The 22,234-nt window shown below is 41.1% G+C and overlaps 1 protein-coding gene across 3 annotated transcripts in view; it reads left to right on the top strand.

Moving 5' to 3' along the window:
• The window catches only part of PDZD8 (PDZ domain containing 8), a 66,079-nt gene that overhangs the window by 9,027 nt on the left and 34,818 nt on the right, over positions 1 to 22,234 (top strand). Inside the window, exons 3-5 of one of the 3 annotated variants that reach the window (XM_064144292.1) lie at positions 1,615 to 1,677; positions 2,016 to 2,091; positions 2,268 to 3,655. In XM_064144292.1, the coding sequence (XP_064000362.1) occupies positions 2,757 to 3,655 (899 nt within the window). In that variant the 5' untranslated portion in view covers positions 1,615 to 1,677; positions 2,016 to 2,091; positions 2,268 to 2,756. The remainder of the gene's footprint in view (positions 1 to 1,614; positions 1,678 to 2,015; positions 2,092 to 2,267; positions 3,656 to 22,234) is intronic. The other 2 variants (XM_064144293.1, XM_064144291.1) reach the window with 2 other exon arrangements.

Here is a 22,234-nt window from a genome sequence, read left to right on the forward strand (position 1 = left end):
ATAACAGAGCAGCTCAAATGTTGGACTAATGACCCCTTTGGCATCTCTATAGAAATGCTCTGTTAAACACCCAGGCATTTCAACTTTCAGTCACAAGGCCTATAAAAAATTCATACTCTGAATCTCTAGTTTCAAACCGCAGCTCTGCACCATTAAGAGCCTTTCAATCCTCTCGCCCTATACACTTTATAAAGGGGGAGGGGAGAAGACAGCTTTTCTCTTCCCAGCATTTAAATTTCACATTTTCTTTTCCTCTTGTTTGCATTTTTTCAGTAGTTCTGGAGGTTGGCTGTGCTGGTTTAAGGCTAACTGGAATATTTTACTAAGAGAAATGAAATCCTTAGCTGTGAGAAGTAAGGAAAAACAACCATACCCTATATCACCCATTCTTCTGCTGAGAAATGCAACTAGTCAAAGCATAGATGAGACACTCACTTCCCACACACTTCTCAGCTCTCAGTTCTCTTTTGTTCCTTTTTTCTGGTGGTCTGGTCTCTGTGGCTGTATCTGCCTTAACTTTTTAATCTGACCTAACCCTTTTTTCCTCTAACATCTTTGCTCTCTTTTTTGACATCTCACCTTGGATCCCCAAATTTATCATGTGAGATATATGTCACAGAATCAACCAGGTTGGAAGAGACCTCCAAGATCATCCAATCCAACCTATCCCCAGCCCTATCCAATCAACTAGATCATGGCACTAAGTGCCTCACCCAGTAAACACCTGTGGGTTGATCTGGTTATTTCTCTAGGGAAGGAAAGAGAGAGGGGGAAGGGGGTTTGGGCTGGGAGCCCTCCTGCCAATCTGATTGTTCTGGGAGGGGTACTGTGTTTCTATATTACTTTTAACTTATATATAACTGTATATATTTGTGTTTATATACATATATGCTTGTAAATTGTGCTAAGCTGCAAATATAGCTTCATTCCTTAACTTCCAGCTTGGCTGAGTCTAGTCTGGGTGCTTTCATAAGGTGTGGGGGGGGGGGGGGGGGTGGGGTGGCAGGTAACACCCAAATATATGAGCTTGAGTTTTCTTTTATTCTACTAAAAGACAACATTATCTAAGAATGTTTTGGTTAAATGTTTAACTAAAAATGAAGTGCTGCTCTGGCAGGGGGGTTAGACTCAATGATCTCTTTGGGTCCCTTCTAACCTCTGACATCCTGTGATCCTGTGAACAGCAAACGCTAGACTTTATCATTTAAGTAGTTTTTGTCTTAATTGTGGCTGCCTTTCAGAAACCATAAAATTTACAAGACTGGAAAAACGATTAGCCCTGACAAAGGGAATTACCTAGAAAAACACTGTGCTATCACAGTTCATTCTCCAGCAGTATGTACAGATTTGATTTAGCCTTTAAATCAGTTTGCTGGGTTAAAAAAACAAGAGTTTTGCAAGTAGGTTTGTATTTTCTAGGGAGAACAAACCTGTTACTTTCTGACACTTTTGCAAACTAAATTTGAATATAATGGGTCTTTTGGATTGTTCTCAAAATAACTCTGTTCCAGAGTTCTTCTCATGCACTGTAGTCCTTCCTGATGCTATGTTTCCACATTCTATCTTTCTTCATTGCTTTTAATGCCATTTCTACACATGTCCATCCCTCCTCAGGCTGATCAGCTGCCACTTGCCCTGCTTGATTTTGTCTGTTTGCCTCCCCTGAATAGGATGTTGGTGAGTCGCCGAGCCTGGAGGTATTTCATTTGGATATGGTGCTTAGGGATGCAGTTTAAGGTGACTCTTGTATAATAGAGTTATAGGCTGGACTTGGTGAACCTGAGGGTCTTTTCCAACCTGGATGTTTCTGTGATTCTGTGCTTCCTCCTTTTCTTGCCTCGGACCCCGTCCTATGAACAGGCAGCTGACCCTGATGGTTGCGGTAGTTCAGTCCTACACACTAGAGCAATCTCGCCTACGGCACAGGCTGAAACACGATGATGTTGTGCAAATTTCTCATTTTTTCTTCCTATTCTCTTCCTCCCGGTGTTGGTTGGGGGTTTTACTGCGTTTAGGACATCTTTAAAGCATTAGCAACTAGATGAAGAGGATGGTCTTATCACCAATGACGGTGGAGCTTGATGAAATGTCGTGAGTAGTACTGTCAGCAGGTAACCGAGAAGAGGTTCTAGGAAGTCACAGAACGCCCATGTAAACAAACGCCTTCCCTCTGCCTCTCTACAGCGCAAATTTTCTACATCAACTAGCATCTGCCTGCCCATTTCTGACAGGATTAAATGTCATTTTTCTCTCATCGCTCTTCTCAGGCGGCAAGTTCTCCGTCTCCACCCGGCTCAGCGGTGATGCCTCAAATACGGCTGAGGGTGACTGCGTGCCAGAGGCCCCCTCTCGAGTGACCGTGCCGAGGGACAGGATTCAGACGCTCGCCCGCTCTGTCGGAGGCGAGGCACCGTCCCCACGGACTCAACCTCGCCTACACCTCCCGCAGCGCACCCAGGCAGCTCCCCGTGTACGCATGCTCCCTCCCGCCCTGGGACGCCACAATGAGCGGCGCCGTGACGTAGCTCCCCAGCTCCTCCAATGAGACCGCGCGGAGGGCAAGGCCGCCCTGCCGTTGGCTGGCCCCGCCCTCGCCCCGCCCCTGGCCGCCGCCGCGGAGAGTGCGGTGGGGCGACCCGGATGAGGCTGCCTGGGGCGGCCGCGGCCGTTAAGCGCCGGCCTGCGGGCGCGGCCCCCGCCATGGCGGCGGCGCGGTGAGGGCAGCGCGTTTGGGTGCGGCGCGAGGCGCGGCGAGGATGCTGCAGGTCTATGTGATCCTGCTGTCGGCGCTGGCCGGCTGCTTCCTCACCCTCCTGCTTCAGCTTCTACTCCTCTACAGGAAGAAGCCGGAGCCCCCAGGGGCGGCCGGATCCTCCGTCCGCGTCTCCTACTCCCATGTCGCGGCTGACTACAGCCTCAAGGACTACCTCCAGGGCTCGGAGCAGGTCGGCAACCAGTCGTCTCCTGAGCCAACCCCCGGCCCGGCCTCTGCCTCGGCCTCAGCGACGGCCGCCGCCGCGACTCCCGCCGGTACCCCGGGCCCGGAGCCCAGCGCCAAACAGCAACAGCAGCAACAGCCAGAGTCCGAGGAGGAGTCGGAATCGTGCCACTTCCTCAATGCCATCTTCCTCTTCCTCTTCAGGGAGCTCAGGGACACGGCCCTGGTCAGGAACTGGGTCACCAAGAAGATCAAGGTGGAGTTTGAGGAGCTGCTCCAGGCCAAGATGACAGGGAAGGTGCTGGAGGGACTCAGCCTTAGGGAGGTCTCTCTCGGCAGTGTCCTTCCGGTCTTCAAATCTGTCAAGCTCATTCGACCGGTAGCCTGCAACGAAGAGGGCTCCCCTGAGGAGCTGGGCTTTGAGGTAGACCTGGAGTACAACGGTGGCTTCCACTTGGCCATTGATGCGGATCTAGTCTTTGGCAAGTCGGCCTACCTCTTTGTCAAGATCTCCAGGGTGGTGGGGAAGCTGAAGCTGGTCTTCACACGCCTGCCCTTCACACACTGGTACTTCTCTTTTATGGATGACCCTGTGATACTCTTTGAGGTGAAGTCTCAGTTTGAAGGGCGGCCCATGCCGCAGCTCACTTCCATCATTGTGAATCAGTTCAAGAAGGTTATTAAGCGCAAGCACACCTTACCCAATTACAAAATCAGGTAAGATGTCCCGCGGCCTCCTGTGGTACTGTGTGCATTAGAATTGCTGTTTTATCTTGATAAGTAAAAAGAGATTTATGTTGGCACTTTTACAATAGAGGTACGTTGCTTGTCTGGTAGCAAAGCCTTTCTGTGAAGATAAGCATCATTCTCTGTTTATGATGGGTGAAGAAGCCGTTGCGCAATGAGATTGTGATGTGCCCCAAACTATGGGGATTTAAATGACAGAATGAGGAGGTACCTAAATTTTGGGGTTTCTGCCAGGTGTACAATGAGAGGACCGTGATATCCCTATTTGGGAAAGATAGGAGGATGGATCTGTGGGCATCATGTGTGTGTTTGGGCTGTCCTTCTTTCAAACTTTGGCCACTGGTAAGCCACTTGGGCAAGACTTGTGGCTTACCTATAGAGGCAAGGTGGGTGTTACTTAATGATGTGATAAAGTTCATTCTCTTGGGAATTATTTTGAGATGCCATGATGTCCTCTTCAGGCTTGCTGAATTTCTTCAGTAACTGGGGAAATCTAAAAGTTGGTAAGAGAAGTGTTACCACAATTGCGGCAAGCAAAACCATACTGGGAGACCTCTTGGGGTTTTTGTTTATTTGTTTTGTTTCGTTTTGTGTAAGACTGTGTTTTATAAATGCACACATTACAGCAGAGTGTGTAGTGAATGTAGTGAAATGATCAGTGATCTTTCTGCAGTAGAAGTGGCAAGCATCATCTTTACTTTGTAGATTCCACCCACGTTTCTGATTAAAAGATACTGAATGTCTTAACCACGCTTCAGGTACCACGTTCTCTTTCAGTCATGTGTCTTACCACTCCTAGGATACCGTCTTCACTGCCTTCTTTGTTTATTCTTTGTAGTCTGCATTATGTGTTAAGTAAGGATTTTTGTTTTATTTACCACATTCCTCTGAAATTCATCAGGGATGAGTAACTGCAAATGCCTAGTTCAAGGGTAATTAGCTTTGTAGTGATGTAATTTCCCAAGCCTTTTTTGCTGGTTCTGCTGCAGTCTATAAGCATTCTCCTGAAAGTAGATGTGTAAAATATCCAAGATTTGGAAAATCCTGACAGGACAGTAAGTTTCCACAAGTAATGTGTTGGTGCCTCAGATACTGAGGAACCGAGTTGCTCTCCAGAAGTGAAAAACGGCTGGAGAGCAGGAAATCAGTTGAGTGTAAGTTTGCTTTCATTCTCTTACTGTGTTGGAAAGAGACTGAAGGTATAAACTATAGAGAAGAGTCCAAAGGAGAGGCTGCACAGTTGTGGTGCAGGGTGAGCACTCTCAGCACACCTAGGAAGAGCAGGTAGAGCAGATGATCTTTATGCGCTCTAGACAAGTTATTAAGGTGCTTGTGGAATTAGTGATGGTATGCAAAGCAAGACAGACACCTCCTTTGGGAGGTACACATGGGCAGTAGGGTGCTCTCATTATTTACAGGCGATGAATTGTCCACATAATCCTCAAACTTTCTGAGCCAGAAAGAGTGGATGAGGTGTGTGTGAGCCATGTTAAAGGGATGGGAGGGAAAATAAGGAAAGAAGCAAGTGAAGCACAGTGTTTGAGACAGAAATGAAGTGTGAAGATAGGTGACTGTCACTGAGAACAATATTATATTATAGAACTAAGAATGAACTGTTATATTACATTTTTACCTTATCAGGAGTGGGGAGTTTATGAATGTTTGAGTGAGGAATACATCATCATGTTTTTTACACTAGATAGTAGGCTGGTCACTAACAGAGGATGGCAGATGTTCAGTGAAATGATGTCCCACCCTCTACATGGTGCTTTTGACCTTTGATTTTTATGCCATGTTCTGCACATATCATTCTGACACACTGTGGTAAAGGGGGAAGGCTTAATGCTCATCAATCAGATTGTCTTAAGAGAGGAAGATTGGGTCATTGGTTGTCCTAGCTGTCTAGAATTTTGCCTTTAAGACTTCAAGTGGGAGCACAGACCCCTGTGTGGCAATTCTTAGCTGTCTAAGAACATTTAGCCCTCCACAGTTGCTCGAGGTTTTGTGGAACACAGGCTGCAAAGGTGTTCACCAGCAGCATGTCTCTGAGATGATGGAGGTAGATCCCTAGACAGCAAAATTGGGTAACAGCTGAGTAGTATGCCACTCTTACGTGGTGGCATTGTTGAGAATTGAGGTGTGGTGGTCCAGATGGTATGGAGAACTGACTTAGAAAATCAAGCCCTCTGCTGATAAGATGCAAAGCTTGGTATTTTAAATAGCATTTGTAAGAATACATTGGCTTGGGGTTATGGCGTGTTAATATATTCCTGAGCAGAGCATATATAGAAAGAAGTCAGGAGAGTTTCACAACTGGGTAATAACCTGTTACCTTACTCAAAGCTTAACAATTTCTCATCTACAGAAAATGTGCTTATCCTCCCCTCATTTTTTTTGGTGTGGCCTGTATGCCTTTTGTTCAAGTACAGAGTATTTACTTCCATGTGTAGTTCAAAATCTTTTTGATGTCTCTCTACTCATGCTCAAGTAACTTTGTAAATAAATCTTTGAAAAGCAGTAATTACAACCTTGTAAACAAGCACTTGGAGCTAAGGAGATCCTTTTCAGTTGATTAAAAGGGGCACTTTGTTACCTTGCTGGCTTGGAGATTGAAGGCCACTAGGGAGTTTTATCTTGTTTCCGGATGCTAAGTAGCATTAAAAATTAAAATGTGCCATTTGCTGTGTGCTTTGGGCAATTTCTAGAGGTTATTACTTGGTAGTGAAGGGTGAAAGAGGAGGACTTCTGCCAGTAAATTATTTTGAGCATCCTACAAGTGTGTGTAAGGCAAATCCCCCCCTGCTCTGATACTTGGTTGTGAAATATTAATTGAAAAACCATTATTGTCACTTGTCCTGCCTGTTGCTGCAGCCAAATTACTACGCATACACTTTTGTGTTCTTTCCAGGGAAGTACAAAATTTGGTGCAGCAAAATAGTAATTAGCATGATAATCTTCTCTTGTATTATTTATTGCTAGGAGTACAATGCACATAACTGCAGCTTGAATGTGAAAGAAGCTATCTTGCATCCCTGGCACGCTCTTAAATGTCAGAGAGGAGGCCATGTAGACTAATAAGTGCATTCTAAAGTTCACTTAGCATTTTTATGTACAATTTTCTTCATAAAACCTATTGTCTACTCATTGAAAAAGGTGGGATGTGTTTTGTGGACAAAAAAATAAGTAGCAATTTGGGGTTTATTCTAGTAGTGTCTCCTTACTTTTCCTTGGCTCTATAATCATAGAATGGTCTAGGTTGGAAGAGACCTCAAGGATCATCCAGCTCTAACCCCCCACCATAGGCAGGGACACCTCCCACTAGAACAGGTTGTGTTTGTGTCCTGCAAAACAATCTCTTTGAAAGGTGCTCTGTCATTGAATGGTGATCGGTATCTCATGTAGTAGATTTTGGTTGACACTGGAAGCAAAGCTGCTGGTAAAATTCAGTAATTGGTAGGCTTTTTTCCTTTAGTTGTGGTTGGTAAAGGATTTGTGCAATTCAATTGATAGTAGCAAGTTACTACTATTTATAATTCATGTCAACTTTGAGGTATTTGTTGTTGCTTTGTAGTAGAAATGCAAACATCTTTGCTGTAAACTTTGTGGTCTGACAGAATTTCTTTGTTCAGATGTGGGGAAGACCTAAAATGACTTTTTTCCTTCTTCTCCAATATACACAAGTTCTGGTGTACTCTAAAAAAATATATTGACTGACAGTTACCTGTTTTTCAAATGTAACCAGCTGAATCCTTAGCAAGTTAATAAAAAACTATCATTTATTTGGCTCTACATGTTCCATAAGTCTATTTTCACTTGAATTAACTGTTTAAATTAGTTTTGGTTTTGTTTTCCTAAGGCCAGTGAGTGGAGTTTGAGAATGAGCATGGAAGACTTTGATTTCCTTGTTGGCTGGCTTTGATGTCAACTATTGGTGCTCTGCAGAGCAGCCATGGACCCAGCAGCTGTGTCTTGCTGTCCCAGAAACTCTAATGCTTGCATTTTCAGGAGCCATACTCAGTGAGTGTTGCCCATAGACATAGCTTGACTTGACCCTTTCTCACATAGGTTTCTGTTACTAGAGCAGGATGGTAGATCAGCACAAAGTGGAGTTTATCTAGTGTCCCGAATCCAGCAACAGTTCTTTAAAAGTAGTACTATAGACATTGTTCATGTTGGCTTTAGCTTTTTATATCTTGTCCTTTTAATAGCAGGATAAAGTAGTTAACACTAAGCTGTAGTTATTAGCATTGCCATCGTGTGTTTAGTGTTCAGAGACAAATAATGAGGACTGTTTTAGGTGTACATCTACTCGTTTGCTTATGCTTTTGCTGTTGTCATGGGGTCATCTCTGCTAGGTCTCTTAAGAAACTGTACCTTGCTCATTAACTTACTAAGCTACTTATTGATGGTAACCTTAATACTTCCCCCATCATGTCAAATGCATTGGTTCACCAATTTGTTGTGCTGTCTAGCCTGTCCTTACCAGTCAACTGTAGTTTTGTTTTGAACAGGTCCTGATCTTGCTTTACAGAGGTTTTGGAGAGTATCACACAGTATCACAGTATCACAGTATCACCAAGGTTGGAAGAGACCTCACAGATCATCAAGTCCAACCCTTTACCACAGTGCCCAAGGCTAGACCATGGCACCAAGTGCCACATCCAACCTTGCCTTGAACTGCCCCAGGGACGACGACTCCACCACCTCCCCAGGCAGCCCATTCCAGTGCCTAATGACTCTCTCAGTGAAGAACTTTCTCCTCACCTCGAGCCGAAATTTCCCCTGGCGCAGCCTGAGGCTGTGTCCTCTTGTTCTGGAGCTGGCCACCTGAGAGAAGAGAGCAACCTCCTCCTGGCCACAACCACCCCTCAGGTAGTTGTAGACAGCAATAAGGTCACCCCTGAGCCTCCTCTTCTCCAGGCTAAACAACCCCAGCTCCCTAAGCCTCTCCTCGTAGGGCTTGTGCTCGAGGCCTCTCACCAGCCTCGTCGCCCTTCTCTGGACACGCTCAAGCATCTCAATGTCCCTCCTAAACTGGGGGGCCCAGAACTGAACGCAGTACTCGAGGTGTGGTCTGACCAGTGAAGAGAGCTTTGGTTTCAGGACAGTAAAAATATACTTGGCCTTAATGAACATAGAAAGCCCTTTGTGTGTATGAAAAGGGTGAGGAGGAAGTACTTGCAGTCTAGTCTCCCTCTAGACTTTAATTTCACAATATTTCTTAATCGGTGTGGAGAAAAAAAATTAATCTGGCAGCAGCTACATTTTTTTTTCTAAATTTAAGATCTTGGAATTTCATCCATTTAGCTTCAGAGCAGGTTATTGCCAAAGCAGTGAGTCAGTTCTGCATATTTTAAGAACACTTAGTTTCTCAATTTGTTAATTAAAAAAAATCATGTAATTTGTATTGACTAGTCTGAGAAGCTATGCCTTGCTTTAATGCATGTTACCACTGAGTGGAATAGCTTTCTTTTCTTTAAAAGTAATTCACAAACTATTACTTTTAACACTTCTGTATCAAGTATTTAGATGACCTCCTGAGGTCCCTTCCAATAAGAATTATCCTTAGAACTGATCATTTGCAATATAATTAGTCATATTAAATAGTTGTATGCTTTATTTGGGAGCTAGGGCTGTATTGAATTTCAAAGGGAAGAATAATTAGCCAAACCTATTTTAATTTACCATCATAGAATGCAATTTGAGAGTTACACAGCAGTTTCTTATTTTTGGCAGAACTTAAGAAGTAATGGAAGTAGCTATTGATTTGAATTGTGCTTTGTAATAGAAATGACTTCATAATACGGTAATAGAGGTATTGGAAAGAGTATTAAATTAAAGGAAGTATATATTATTCATATGATGAGGTTATACTGAGCTTGAGAATGTGAACCTGTCTTAACTGCAGCAAACAGCAGCCAGTAGGTATAGCTGCTTTCTCTACACCTTCTCCAAAAAGGAGAGGCTATGGAAGTTCTTTTCCTGAGGAGATTCCTACTGTAGCTGTAATATGAATTTCTCTTACTAGTTTAAATCTGTGTGAAGCACTCCTGTTTATGAAGTTCTCATTCCTGTTGCTGCTGTTGTTAATACTGTGCCTGTTTTAGGTCTGGAAATCTAGTGTTCATGTTCTCCCCTGAATCTGAGGGGTATTTTTTCTGCTCTGCAAAAATTGCTGGCAAAGCAGCACTGCAGTGCTATTCCCAGGTAGAGTGATTCATGTAGGTTTTCAGACTGCCCCAGAGGAATAATGCTCTGAATGATGCCAGCACAAAGACTTGTTCCACTAATAGCAAAGCAGCTATGCTTTGAATCAGTAGGTCTGACTGTAGGCAGATCTTTTCATGTGTGGAAGATTATATTTGTAGTATATGGACAAGTAATTTTTTTTTTAACTCATGTAGGAACTAGATGAATGGATCTCTTGGCAATTTGACACATGGGAAACAAAACCAATGCCCAGAACATAAAACAGTTTTATTTCTCCAGTGTAGAATTTCATTGTGTGTAGAAAGAAGCTTTTTGTAGTGAAGTTTTCTACTGTCTGTGTTTTGGGAGTGGTTTATCTCGGATATAGATTGTCTGGAGGGTTGCTGGATATGTGTTTCTTCAGAGTAAATGGATATGTGTGGTACAAAGTATGTATGTAAATCTCCTCATCTGCATATGACGTTCAAAACCTATTGGTTCTAGGGGGTTTAAATCTTTTTAGCAGAGCTTCAGACTGGAAAGACCTAATTCTGAAAGAACACTGGTGTAACATCTGATATAAAGTCAGATTTAATGAATGACCAGCTACATACTGGACAATTCCTAGTATACAGGTGACGTTCTTTTGAGGTTAGGAGTGAGCCTTTTCCTATGATTAATTAACAAATGGTCCATTTTTTTGTTTCTGCAGCAGTGGTGAACTTGATGCCACTAACTTGAGATGGATTAGTGAAGAAACTGTGAGACCAAAGACTCAAAAATAATTTATCTCAGTTGGAAGGAGAGATCGCTGAAGACTGTTTCCTTTTGCTGCAGCTATCAAACCACTAAGCAGTGAGGTTAATTGGCCTGACAGGAAAATAAAACCACCTGCAATTTGAAACAAGGTGTAAAAGATTCGTTGTGCAGTAATAACAAAATGAAAATCACCTCGTTTAACTCATTGGTTGTTTTGTGTTTAAAAATTACATGATCTTTGTCCTACAGTGAACTTTTTTCATGTGGACAGTGAATGAAAGGTCTGAAAAATCTAAGATTCATTTAGTACTTCATGGTGTTTTGCATGCACTAGCACTGGGACTTAACACATTTGTTCATTAGAACTCCAGTCATGACTATTCAAGCTACATCTTGCTCAGTGAGAGCTAATGATTTTTATTCACTTGTCATAATTTACATAGCTTCCAGTTCTTTTAAAATATGAAATAAGCAGTTGTACTGTTTTATTTTTTGAAAGGCAACTTATTTCAAAGTAAACATAGGCATACAGGAGTTAATCTGATTACCTGAGATGCTGTAGGCATCCAGCGTGTGAGTTTGGCTCTGAGCCTCTCTGTTGAAGCAGGTAAGTGTGTTCAAACACTAGAGTTGGGCTGAGTTACCTTCTACAGGCTGCATTATGGTTCTTAGTGGATAGTTAGTGTGACTTATGTTCCCTCTATCTGTCACACAAAGCTGAACGCTGGATTTTCCTTGAAGGAGATTTACCTCGAGGAGCAGAGGCATGGAATTTACCTGTAAAGATGGGTAGCTAATACAGCTCTCCTTATCTCATTTAATGTCAGAATGTATGAATCTCTTGCAAAACCTACTCTATCTATACTGTGATATTAAGCATGTGAAATAGTTAATCTTTTTATTAGCAAATGATACTTGATTAGCAAGCTCTTAAGCAGCTTGGGCAAGGACAGTAGGTTTTAGTAATCAGCATGGTGCTCCATTGATGGTGAAGCTTAGTCTTAGGCTGCTAATTTTACTTGGAGCTAGTGCTTTCATGTTACTGGGTTTTTCTGTGGGGAACTGCTTATTCTGCATTCCTGCAGAGATTGCCTCGAGTCACCCAATATGCTCCTGTGTTTACTGTTCTTGTTCACACTTGTTTGATTAAAACTGTTTCACCATTTGGTTGTTCTTGACACTATTGTCCTTCAGCAAATAGTAAACGGCTTTAAATTAAAAACTGCTTCTAGGATGAATATATTTTATTGTCTAAAATTAGCAAGGAGGTAATGTTGCATACCTATGTGGTTGGATAAATTAATAGATAATTTGTGCCACCCCAGTCTTCTAAAATCCATTATTTGCAGAGCTACAAAGCTCTTTGCACGATGTTCTTAAACTGTGGTTTTGTCCAGAAGAGAGCAATAATCCAATATTGCAAATGTTAGCTGGGAACAATTAGTTTTCTGAGCATATTCTGTTCTGTGTGCTACATAAATATCAGCATTCAGAATGCTCTTCTGAAAGTGTCTGGTTGGTTGGTTGGGGATTGAAGAGAATTTGTTTGCAACAGCAGATAAATTCTCAGTTTGGAAATGAGTATGGATGCTGCCTTCTGGGAAGAAGAATTGGAAGTCATTGTTTTAAAAACATTTGTCAGGTTAATTGTGACATACTAAGAGGAACACACAATTTATACACAGTTTCTTTGAGAAGTTTTTGCTGGGTTTCTGGTTAAACTAGGGATATGAGTAAAACCCATGCCAGTCTCAGAAGTTTTTCTTGTTGGTGTTTACCTTCAATATTTAATGAATTGCAGTTGTATCACAAATCTACTCTAGACTAGAATTCAAATCTTCAAGATACTCAGTGATCCCAGCATTGTCTAGTAAATTAATGTGTGTGTGTGTGTGAAAAATCACTAATGAAGACTTCAATTAACAAACAAGTTTGTGTTGTAAGGAAAGTCCTCAACCAGCAGTGAAATGGTTATCCATGTGGTGCCATGGATGTGTATGCTCTCCCCAGCAAGTTAGGTATATGCTGTGCTGGGTTTAGTAGCTCAGACTTCTATATCACACCTGCACAAAGGCATTTCAGTGCATCTGCTTCGCTGAGCACTCTTCCTGGAGGGATTCTTGCCCTCTCTGGGTTTATAAGCCCTCCCAGGGCTTGAGAGTGCATCTCAGTATCACAGTATCATCAGGGTTGGAAGAGACCTCACAGATCATCAAGTCCAACCCTTTACCACAGAGCTCAAGGCTAGACCATGGCACCAAGTGCCACGTCCAACCTTGCCTTGAAGTGCCCCAGGGACGGCGACTCCACCACCTCCCCGGGCAGCCCATTCCAGTGTCCAATGACTCTCTCAGTGAAGAACTTTCTCCTCACCTCCAGCCTAAATTTCCCCTGGCGCAGCCTGAGGCTGTGTCCTCTCGTTCTGGTGCTGGCCACCTGAGAGAAGAGAGCAACCTCCTCCTGGCCACAACCACCCCTCAGGTAGTTGTAGACAGCAATAAGGTCACCCCTGAGCCTCCTCTTCTCCAGGCTAACCAATCCCAGCTCCCTCAGCCTCTCCTCGTAGGGCTGTGCTCAAGGCCTCTCCCCAGCCTCGTCGCCCTTCTCTGAACACGCTCAAGCATCTCAACGTCCCTCCTAAACTGGGGGGCCCAGAACTGAACACAGTACTCAAGGTGTGGTCTAACCAGTGCAGAGTACAGGGACAGAATGACCTCCCTGCTCCTGCTGACCACACCATTCCTGATGCAGGCCAGGATGCCACTGGCTCTCTTGGCCACCTGGACACACTGCTGGCTCATGTTCAGGCGGGTATCAATCAGCACCCCCAGATCCCTCTCTGTCTGGCTGCTCTCAGCCACTCCGACCCTAGCCTGTATCTCTGCATGGGGTTGTTGTGGCCAAAGTGCAGCACCCTGCACTTGAAGCTATTGAACCCCATCCCATTGGACTCTGCCCATCTGTCCAGGCGGTCAAGGTCCCGCTGCAGAGCCCTTCTGCCTTCCAACTCAGTCACATCTGCCCCCAGCTTGGTGTCATCTGCAAACTTGCTGATGGCTGACTTCATGCCCTCATCCAGGTCATCAATGAAGATGTTAAAGAGGATGGGGCCCAGCACAGATCCCTGAGGGACACCACTAGTGACAGCCGCCAGCTGGATGTGGCACCATTCACCACCACTCTCTGGGTCTGGCCCTCCAGCCAGTTCCCAACCCAGCACAGAGTGTTGCCATCCAAGCCACGGGCTGACAGCTTAGCCAGCAGTTTGCTGTGGGGGACAGTGTCAAAGGCCTTGCTGAAGTCCAGATAGACCACATCCACAGGCCTCCCCACATCCACCAAGCAGTCACCTGATCATAGAAGGAGATCAGGTTAGAAAGGCACTATCTGCCCTTCCTAAACCCATGCTGGCTGGACCTGAGCCCTTTGCCATCCCTTAGGGTGTACTACAGGATCAAACTAGAGCCTGGCAGACTTTGAGACCTGTGTGTGGCTGTACATAGTTATTAAAACTGGTGAGGAGGTACTCAGTGTAGCAGGGAGGAAGAGAAAGGCAGAAATTGTTTTCAATTCTAGGTTGGGTTCTGGAGTGCTATTTCAGTATTTTTCCTCCCTGTTTCAATTCATTTTAGTCTTAAAACTACTTACCTCCATAAATTCTTACTTCCCTTGTTCAGCTAGCAGCCACGCTACAGCTCATTAAAACAGCCTATGAGGTGCAATGCACCCAACCCTCTCCATTAAAGCTAGTTTGTGTAGTGGAAAATACAGGGATTCTACTACAGCAACACAGTTTTCACACTTTTGAAGACTTCCCAGATGTCATAAAAATCTGTCCACAATAGAGAGTGTGTTGCAGAGATCAGCTGATTATAATCAGACTGTTGCACTTACTCAAAGACAGTAATTAATTGCCAGATATGACTAGCATAAAATTAAATTAGGATAATCATTTGGGAATACTCTTTTTTTTTAAAGCAATTTTGTTTTGCTTAGCTGTGAAACTTACATAAATGTACAAAATTAATTCTTAATTTCCATCTAATATTTTAAGATCATCTGGGGATATCTGATGGAAATCATAACACTCAGTTTGTTCCTGGCTTCTTTTAACTTATATTGAAGGTTGACATTAAAGCTATTTTCCTGTATCAGTTTAAAAGGCAACATAGTTGTGAAAAATGCCCTTTCAGAAGGAAATTTGTACCAATACTATGATCTGCTTGCTATGTTGTTTGCCAGTGTCACTGAAATGAAGATGCTAATACTTAACAGTAACTAATGTCACGTGTGTAAGATGTTTTAAATGATGCTAAAATACTTTAAAATTACCTTCTCAAATACACTTTTCATATTAATATTTTTAAACTGTTTTGTAGCAAGAGCTAAAATGGAGTTTTACATCAATGTCACTTGTGTAATAAATGACTTAAACCATTATTCCTGTTTGCCTGAGCTAAACCAGGAAGACTGAGTAGGGAAGTTCATAGCCTTGCCGTGACATGGTAGAAAACTTCATGGTGGTGTTTGAATCACCGCTGTGAATAATCCGGTTTGAGCAGTGAGTCTTAAATACTTAGAGTGGAAATGATGCAGTGTAACTCTGAAAACTTCAAGTTTGTATTTTATATTTTCCTTTTAAAGAACAACTCTGCATACTTGCTAACAATACTTAATGCAGTATGTGAGAATACACAAAACAAATTCTAATGTTGCCAAGCAAAGAGCCCAGTGGATTACAAGGGGAGGTGGGGTGGGAACAGCAGTGTTGGGCAGTAGCATTGTTTTAAAACAATACTACAAAACCTCAGATTTTTATTTTTTAACTTTTTTTTTTTCCTTTCCTGTTCCTTTTGAAAGAAGGGAAAATTAGAGAAAGTATCCAAATTCGTTATGTGGATGGTGGAAGATGATCATGGCAACTCAAGCAGCTGGGTTTTCAGCTGTAATCACAGGTCCCAACTCTAGCTTGCCGTCATTGATACACGATTTGCAATGTGCAGGAACTCTTTCTAGTAATTTAATTGTGCAAAATTGTGCAAGCCTTTCCTATATTTGATTGTCAGCAGGTTGCTTCTGTGAAAATGCTGTGACAAACGTTGGCACCTTTTGTTCAGGGAACAGTCGACAAGTATATGCCATTATACATCCCTGTCCCCCTTCAGTGTCCTTCCCACCATCAAAGTCTGAATACTGGAGCTGTCAGTAGAGCAGATCTGTAATTACTGCTGTTAAAATTTTAAGATTAATTTACTGTCAGTAAACTCAGCTTTGAAAATAGTGTAGGATTAGTAGAACCATCTCCACCACTTTGGAAAAAAATGTGTGAGTTGGACCATCTTCTGTCTTGTAGAAGTGACTACGTAAATGCAGATTGAGGAGAAGCTTCAGCATTTCTAAGATTAACTGGAGTGGTGAGAATAAACCTTGGAAAGCTGTCCTGTCTAGAATTCAGAACAGATACAAATGCTTTCTCACTTTTGGTTTACAGCTGTTGGGAGACTCTTTTCAGCAGTGAGACAGTTGTTTTCTGTTTAAGTTGTTCAAGAGGTTGCTGTTAGTTTTCATATGGATGTTGGCTGGAGTTTAGAGCAGAGGATTAAAACTCTTGAACTCAGTGAATGAATTATGTACAGAGCTTAAGTTTCTATAAGATTGTCAGCATCGTTTTCCTCTGACCAGAGAAGATGTTTGTAGGGAAACTTGAGACCTCCTTCTGGGAGAATATATTGGTGTAGTGAGAAAAAGCTGGCATTTTGCTAGCATCAGTTACTGGAACCAATCTGTAGTCCAACTGGCTGAAGGTAGACATTTGGAGTGGCTTGGGTTTATTTGGTGCAGTGGTTTTTGTTAGGTGTTGGTTTTTCCTGCCGCTCTTCTTGAATGCTTAAAAAGTGCTTGCTGAACCACACCTGTCTCTCATCCAGCTTTACGTGAACAAGAACATATTCTGCATCTTCTGTCTCCTTTGGAGCAGAGCCACAATGATTCAGGCTTTCTGCTTAGGCACGGAAATTCTGTCTTTGTCCTGTCCGAGACTGAAATATAGTAGGATTTTGTCTTCTCCTCTTAACTTGACCCAAGAGCTGGCTTCAGCTAGGTTATATACTATTAAAAAAAATCATCCAAACACATCATAACTGAGAGATCAAACAGACATTGACTGCATTGAGTTAACTAAACTATTTCTGTATTGATGGAATTTAGACTTTGGAAAACTATTATTCTTAATGTGCATAAACGTCTGAATGTGGTCAAATTAATCTCGTTTGTGCTGATAAGAAAGTAGCTTTGGTAAGTATGATTCAAGATTTCCTTTTTAGCCTTGGGTATTTGAATACAGACAGCAATGGCAAATCTTTAATACACTCCTTGTCATATTTACAGCAACTTCTGTCATATAAGCAGGAAGCAAAGTATTGTATAGCCTTTTTGAAAGGAGCTGCTTGACTATTTACATTTTGGCCTTTTATTTGTTCTTGCAGAATGGGTCTTAGAGCTGTAAAATTGCTTGTCTTGAGTGTCAGAATTGAGATGTACCTTGGAGATACTGGTATCAGTGTAAGAAAAAAAGCTATAATTGGAGAATATGGAAAAGTCTGAAACAGTTTTGAAGAAAATCCCAAATAATCAAATGCCCTTTTTAATTTTTTTTGGATCTTAATTCAAGAAGTGACTGTGCATGTACCGAGAACTTAAGTTTATGAGCCTTCTGCGTGCCTGTGGCAGAATATCCTGTAACAGAGTGGGTGGAGTGCTAGAACTGATTTGCAGTTTTCCATAGAATTTTCTAGAGAAGAAACTTGCTCTCTTCCTGCAAGAATTTTCAGGTTGCTTGTAAGCTAGATTTACTTAGGTGTGAGTAAAGCTAAAATGAGTAGATTTCTATACTGAGTGAGAGAATAGTTTGAGGGCGTAGTCCGCTGAATATGACTACGCTGACTGACACAGTCCTGTAGTTTTGTTCCTTGTGGACTTGGTGGATGCTGAAGAAGTGCTCTTCCAAACTCCACAGTGATGGTAATTTTCTTTTTAAAGTACTTTCTTGGTTTTTTTGAAACAAAAGGGGTTGTATGTTAAGGGATGGGTGAGTTCTGCTTTTACATCTTCAGTGTGAAGAAGATACAGATTGTTTACATTATAATGCTTAACCTTAAAAGTATTTATCAGCTAACATTTATGCTTGTTAAAGTCTTTAATGTGATCATTCTTTTTTATGAGTGGATTGTGGTATGTTATAGTTTTGTAGAAGTAAGTATTTTCAGTTGCACACAGTGTGAGAGGACTGTTTTATAACTCAAAATCTGATGTCAATCACTTTTTGAACTCTCTACACTTTACAAGCACTTGTATTTCTATGATTTGGATTAAAAAAAGCTGTCTAAAAATGTCTGAATTCTTTTCAGTAGTTAGTTGAAACTTTTGGGTGCTCTAGAAAATTAATCCAGCAGATATTATTTAAACTTCAGATACTGGCATGTACAAAAAGTAAATTGATGCTTTACTGGACACGATCTGTCGATTTAATTTTGACACAGAGCGGTGAACAATTCTAAGACTTGCAGTGTATGTAAAGCAGCTTCATGCTAAAGATATTTGTGCTCTTAGCCAGTGAGCTCTTCTGAGATTTAAGCTTTATTTAAGTTTATTTAAGCTTATTAAGCTTTAAATGTTCAGTTAAGGTAACCTGATCAAAAAATTCATAAAGCAGACAATATTTAATGTTCATGGTAACACTCGAATTCATATAGTCCAAGTGGTTTATGTGGTACTAAATAGCTACCCTGTAATTTTTAGACCACTCTTTTACGTATGAAGACCTTCATTTATAAAACCAAGGAGCAATGTAAAACTTTTCCAAGGACTTACTATAGAAAAATACTCTCATTACTTATCAAAAACTCTACAAAATTCCCTCCTCCTCGTGCATTTACAAATGAAGCTCTGAGTCGTTCTACTTCAAGTAGGAAATGGAGTTCTCAGAGCTTTTGAAGTTTGTATTTAGCTCTTTATTTTTTTTTTAAACTGTGGTTCTGGATATTCTTAACAGATGCAATGAACAGGAACATATAAGCACACGGTTTTCTTTGTCCAGATGATAAGATAAACTGATTTTTTTGTCCTCAGTTCTTAATAGATGAGGAACTAAAAATACTATAGTTAAGTAGGAGCTGTTAATTTAAGTAATAGATTAAACTAAACTGGAAAAGACTCCTGTCCTCTTCTCTATTAAAAGTTGGCTAAAGGACCATAAAAGAATTATCACTGAATAATGAATACGATTTAATAGGACTATTAGTCAGACATTTCTAAAACTAAACACTTGATTAGTCTTGTTCCAAGCAGGTGAATTCTTCTTTCACAGAACTGGGAACTGGAAGGACAAACAGTATTATTCAGGGGGTGAAAACACCTAAAATGAGGGGAACAAACTTGATTTGTTTGGGGTTGTTTTGTGGTTGGTGAGTTTATTTTTTTGTTTGTTTGTTTTATGAGATTTCCATCTAGACTTTGAGGTGATGAGAGTAAATGAACCACTGGAGTGACTCTGAAATACGTGACTGAAATACGACATGAATGAAATGTAGAAGGTTTTTGCACGAAGGAGCCGCACAGTGTGGTGCCTGCAGGGGTTTTGCTGTGCTTTATCTGTAGCAGAGCTCAGTATTATGCTACTTTAAATATAGCTTTAATCCTTTGTATTAATAGAGTATCTTAATTATCTTTCAGTCTAGGCATCTGACCTAATTCCTAACAAGTAATGACTTTTTTTTTTTTAGCTGTTTGTGTCTTGAAATGCTTGAGAAAAACTTCTGCTACTCAGCAGCTTCTTTTAAGTATTTTCTTAGGCTTTTCTTTTTTTGCCTTGTTAAAATGTCACATAAAGTTCACTTGATGGCTATTCCTCTTCATCTTCATATTAAGATAAAACACTGGGTTTTAACAAACAGTTTCTTAATAGTCTGCTGTTTGACTCGTAAGCTAAGGGGTAAAAATAATACAGATTCGTGTGATAATTGCAAGACAAACTGAAAGCACAGAGTATCCGTTTAATATAAGGCACTTCTTTTAATAGCATGCTGTATCCAAGTAGGATTTTGGGACAGAGATACAAGGTGTCTGTTTTCTCGTGTAACTATGATGTAATAAAAAGACAAAATCTTAACAAATACGGCTTAAAGATGGTAAAATTTCCTCAGAAAAATCAAGCCTACTTCTGAGATAGTAATTTAGTTTCATTTTGGAAATGAAAGGGCAGCTTTTGGATATATTTTCAAATTAAGTTGGTGTAATCCTGTTTTGTAGGTTAAAGTTCTGTGACACAAGTGTGAATTTTGTCTTTTGACCTTGGTGAGTAGTGAGAGATGATAGCATTAGATTCTGCTTGAATGGGATCTAATATGGTTGCAATAGAAATCTGTCTTGGAGAGCCTGCAGACAGCTCAGCAGCGTTCAGAAAGGTGATTTCATTCTCAGAAGTACATTTTGGTAACGTTTCTCAACAGTCACACTGTCAGGAGCACCATTGTCATGGCTTAAAAGCTTTTCCTTTGTCTGCAGCAGTGTACAGAGTGATGCGGGCTTGTTCTCCACTGATGGAGGTAAACCGATTTATGTCACTAACTCTTTTTTTTTGTTACTGGTTAAGGAATGAACGTTTAAAGTTCTAGAGAGCCAAACAGAAAACACAGTTTTTTTCTGTTCACAGTTTGCAAATTGAGAGCCTTGAATTCACAAAAGCAGCCTACCAGAGCGCATCAGATCCTGGGGTGGCAGCTGCAGTGAGGACAGAGACCAGCTGGGATTAACGGAGGCATTTAGATTGATGCTAGGGTTTCTTTATAGACTTTTTTGAATAGAGCCTTCCTGGTAGACTACACTATTTTTTCATTAGGATGAACTTTTCCAAGGCATATATTTGGTCACCTTTTGCTATTGAAAGACAGACTAAACATGAAACAGTAGCAAAATATACTCTTAACGCTATTAAAGAAGTTATAGCAAGGTTATTTACACAAGGACTTATACAGTGTGAGTTCTCTGGTGTAATTATGAACTCAGGGTGATAGGAAACTTGCTTCTTCTTTACATAGGAATCTTTGGGACAGGGAGATTCTGAATGATCAAATGTGCCATGGTCTCCAGAGCCTGTGAACAGAATTGTATCGCTTGTCTCATTTGCTGAATTGGTATCGTCTGCATTATTAACTGAAAGCCTACGTTGACACTTTAATAAGATGAAATACAGCTTTGCCTTCATATTAAGTGTTTTATTCTGCTTCTCACAGATCCTTTATGAAACAATTGTTTTTTTCTGGGGACAAAGTTGTTTTTCATCAGGAAAATTAGATGTTGCAGAGGTGGAGAATTTGGTTTCTCTGCAGAGGAAAAAATTTGTTGCTGTTACGCTGCACTCCTGCCAGCCTGAACAAAATTGCAGCAGTGATGGCTCTGTAAGAACATGCTCCTCAGAGTGCCCATGGTTATTGGTGATTTTAGGAGAGAGACTAGTTCATAGGCTTTCTCAGTCCTGGGATACAGTATGGCAGAACCTGTGATGCCTGGCTTGGCTATGTGCGTGAATTGCAGGTTGCCAGCATGTGGCTTAACGATACAAGGGAGTGGAGTCTTGTGCCGTTACCGACTTGCTGTCTGTGTCTGTATTAATTTACCAGCTCCTAGTAGAAATGTCTTTCCAGATAAATTTGGGTTACCCTTTACTTAAATAGTCTGTCAACAGTTGACTTAGCTAATAATTAATTGAAATCTACTTGAAATAGTAATTTGTCTGGTATTTAATTTTGGAAATGTACAGACTCTCAGTAAATTACCTTAAATAGATAAGTGCTGGCTTACAAAATTGGAAGGCTTCAGAGCAGCACTTAAACATTAAAAATGCATTTAATGCTGGGTATTTAGCTCTGTGTGCAGTACTAATGCCAATGGAAATAGTTAACATGTTAGGTTTTCCTGCTAAGGGTTTTGCAAATTAATTGCAGTGGTAGGAATGTGAAACCTAAATGCTCATTGTTAAACTACAAATGATGTTGAGACTACTTTTTAATCCCAAGTTTGTAGAAAATTTAACTAGTGCTGCACAGAGTCCAGCATACACTGAAGCGTTTTGCATGTTACTGTATATATCTGTGTTGCTACTTTAGAATTTTGGTCTTCTTTCATTCTTGTCTGTTAAATTAAAGTCTGTTTTGAAAATAGACATGCTCACTGTAATTTTGATTTCTTAATGTACCATGAAAAATGGCTTCCTCCAACGATTATTCCATGCTGCAGCAAAAGATTGCATCGTACTTTTTTTCCTGATGTTACTTGAGAGGTGACATTTTTTGGATATGTTTGAATATGTTGAATATATAAGTAGGTAATCTGCATGCTCAGAGCAATATTAGAAGCTGTTATGTTGCCTTTTTTGATTTGTTCTTATTGTTAGTATTGAAAACAGATTTGTCCAGGTTTGTGTTTTTGTTAGATTGCAGGCTGTGTTATGGTGTGAGGAGATATATGTGTGTGTGTGGCTTTATATGTGTATATATATATATATAATATAATATGATGGAAAGGCCTTATCAATACTAACACTTC

The sequence above is a fragment of the Pogoniulus pusillus genome, chromosome 6 (assembly GCF_015220805.1).
Source record: "Pogoniulus pusillus isolate bPogPus1 chromosome 6, bPogPus1.pri, whole genome shotgun sequence".
Taxonomy (NCBI): Eukaryota; Metazoa; Chordata; class Aves; order Piciformes; family Lybiidae; genus Pogoniulus; species Pogoniulus pusillus.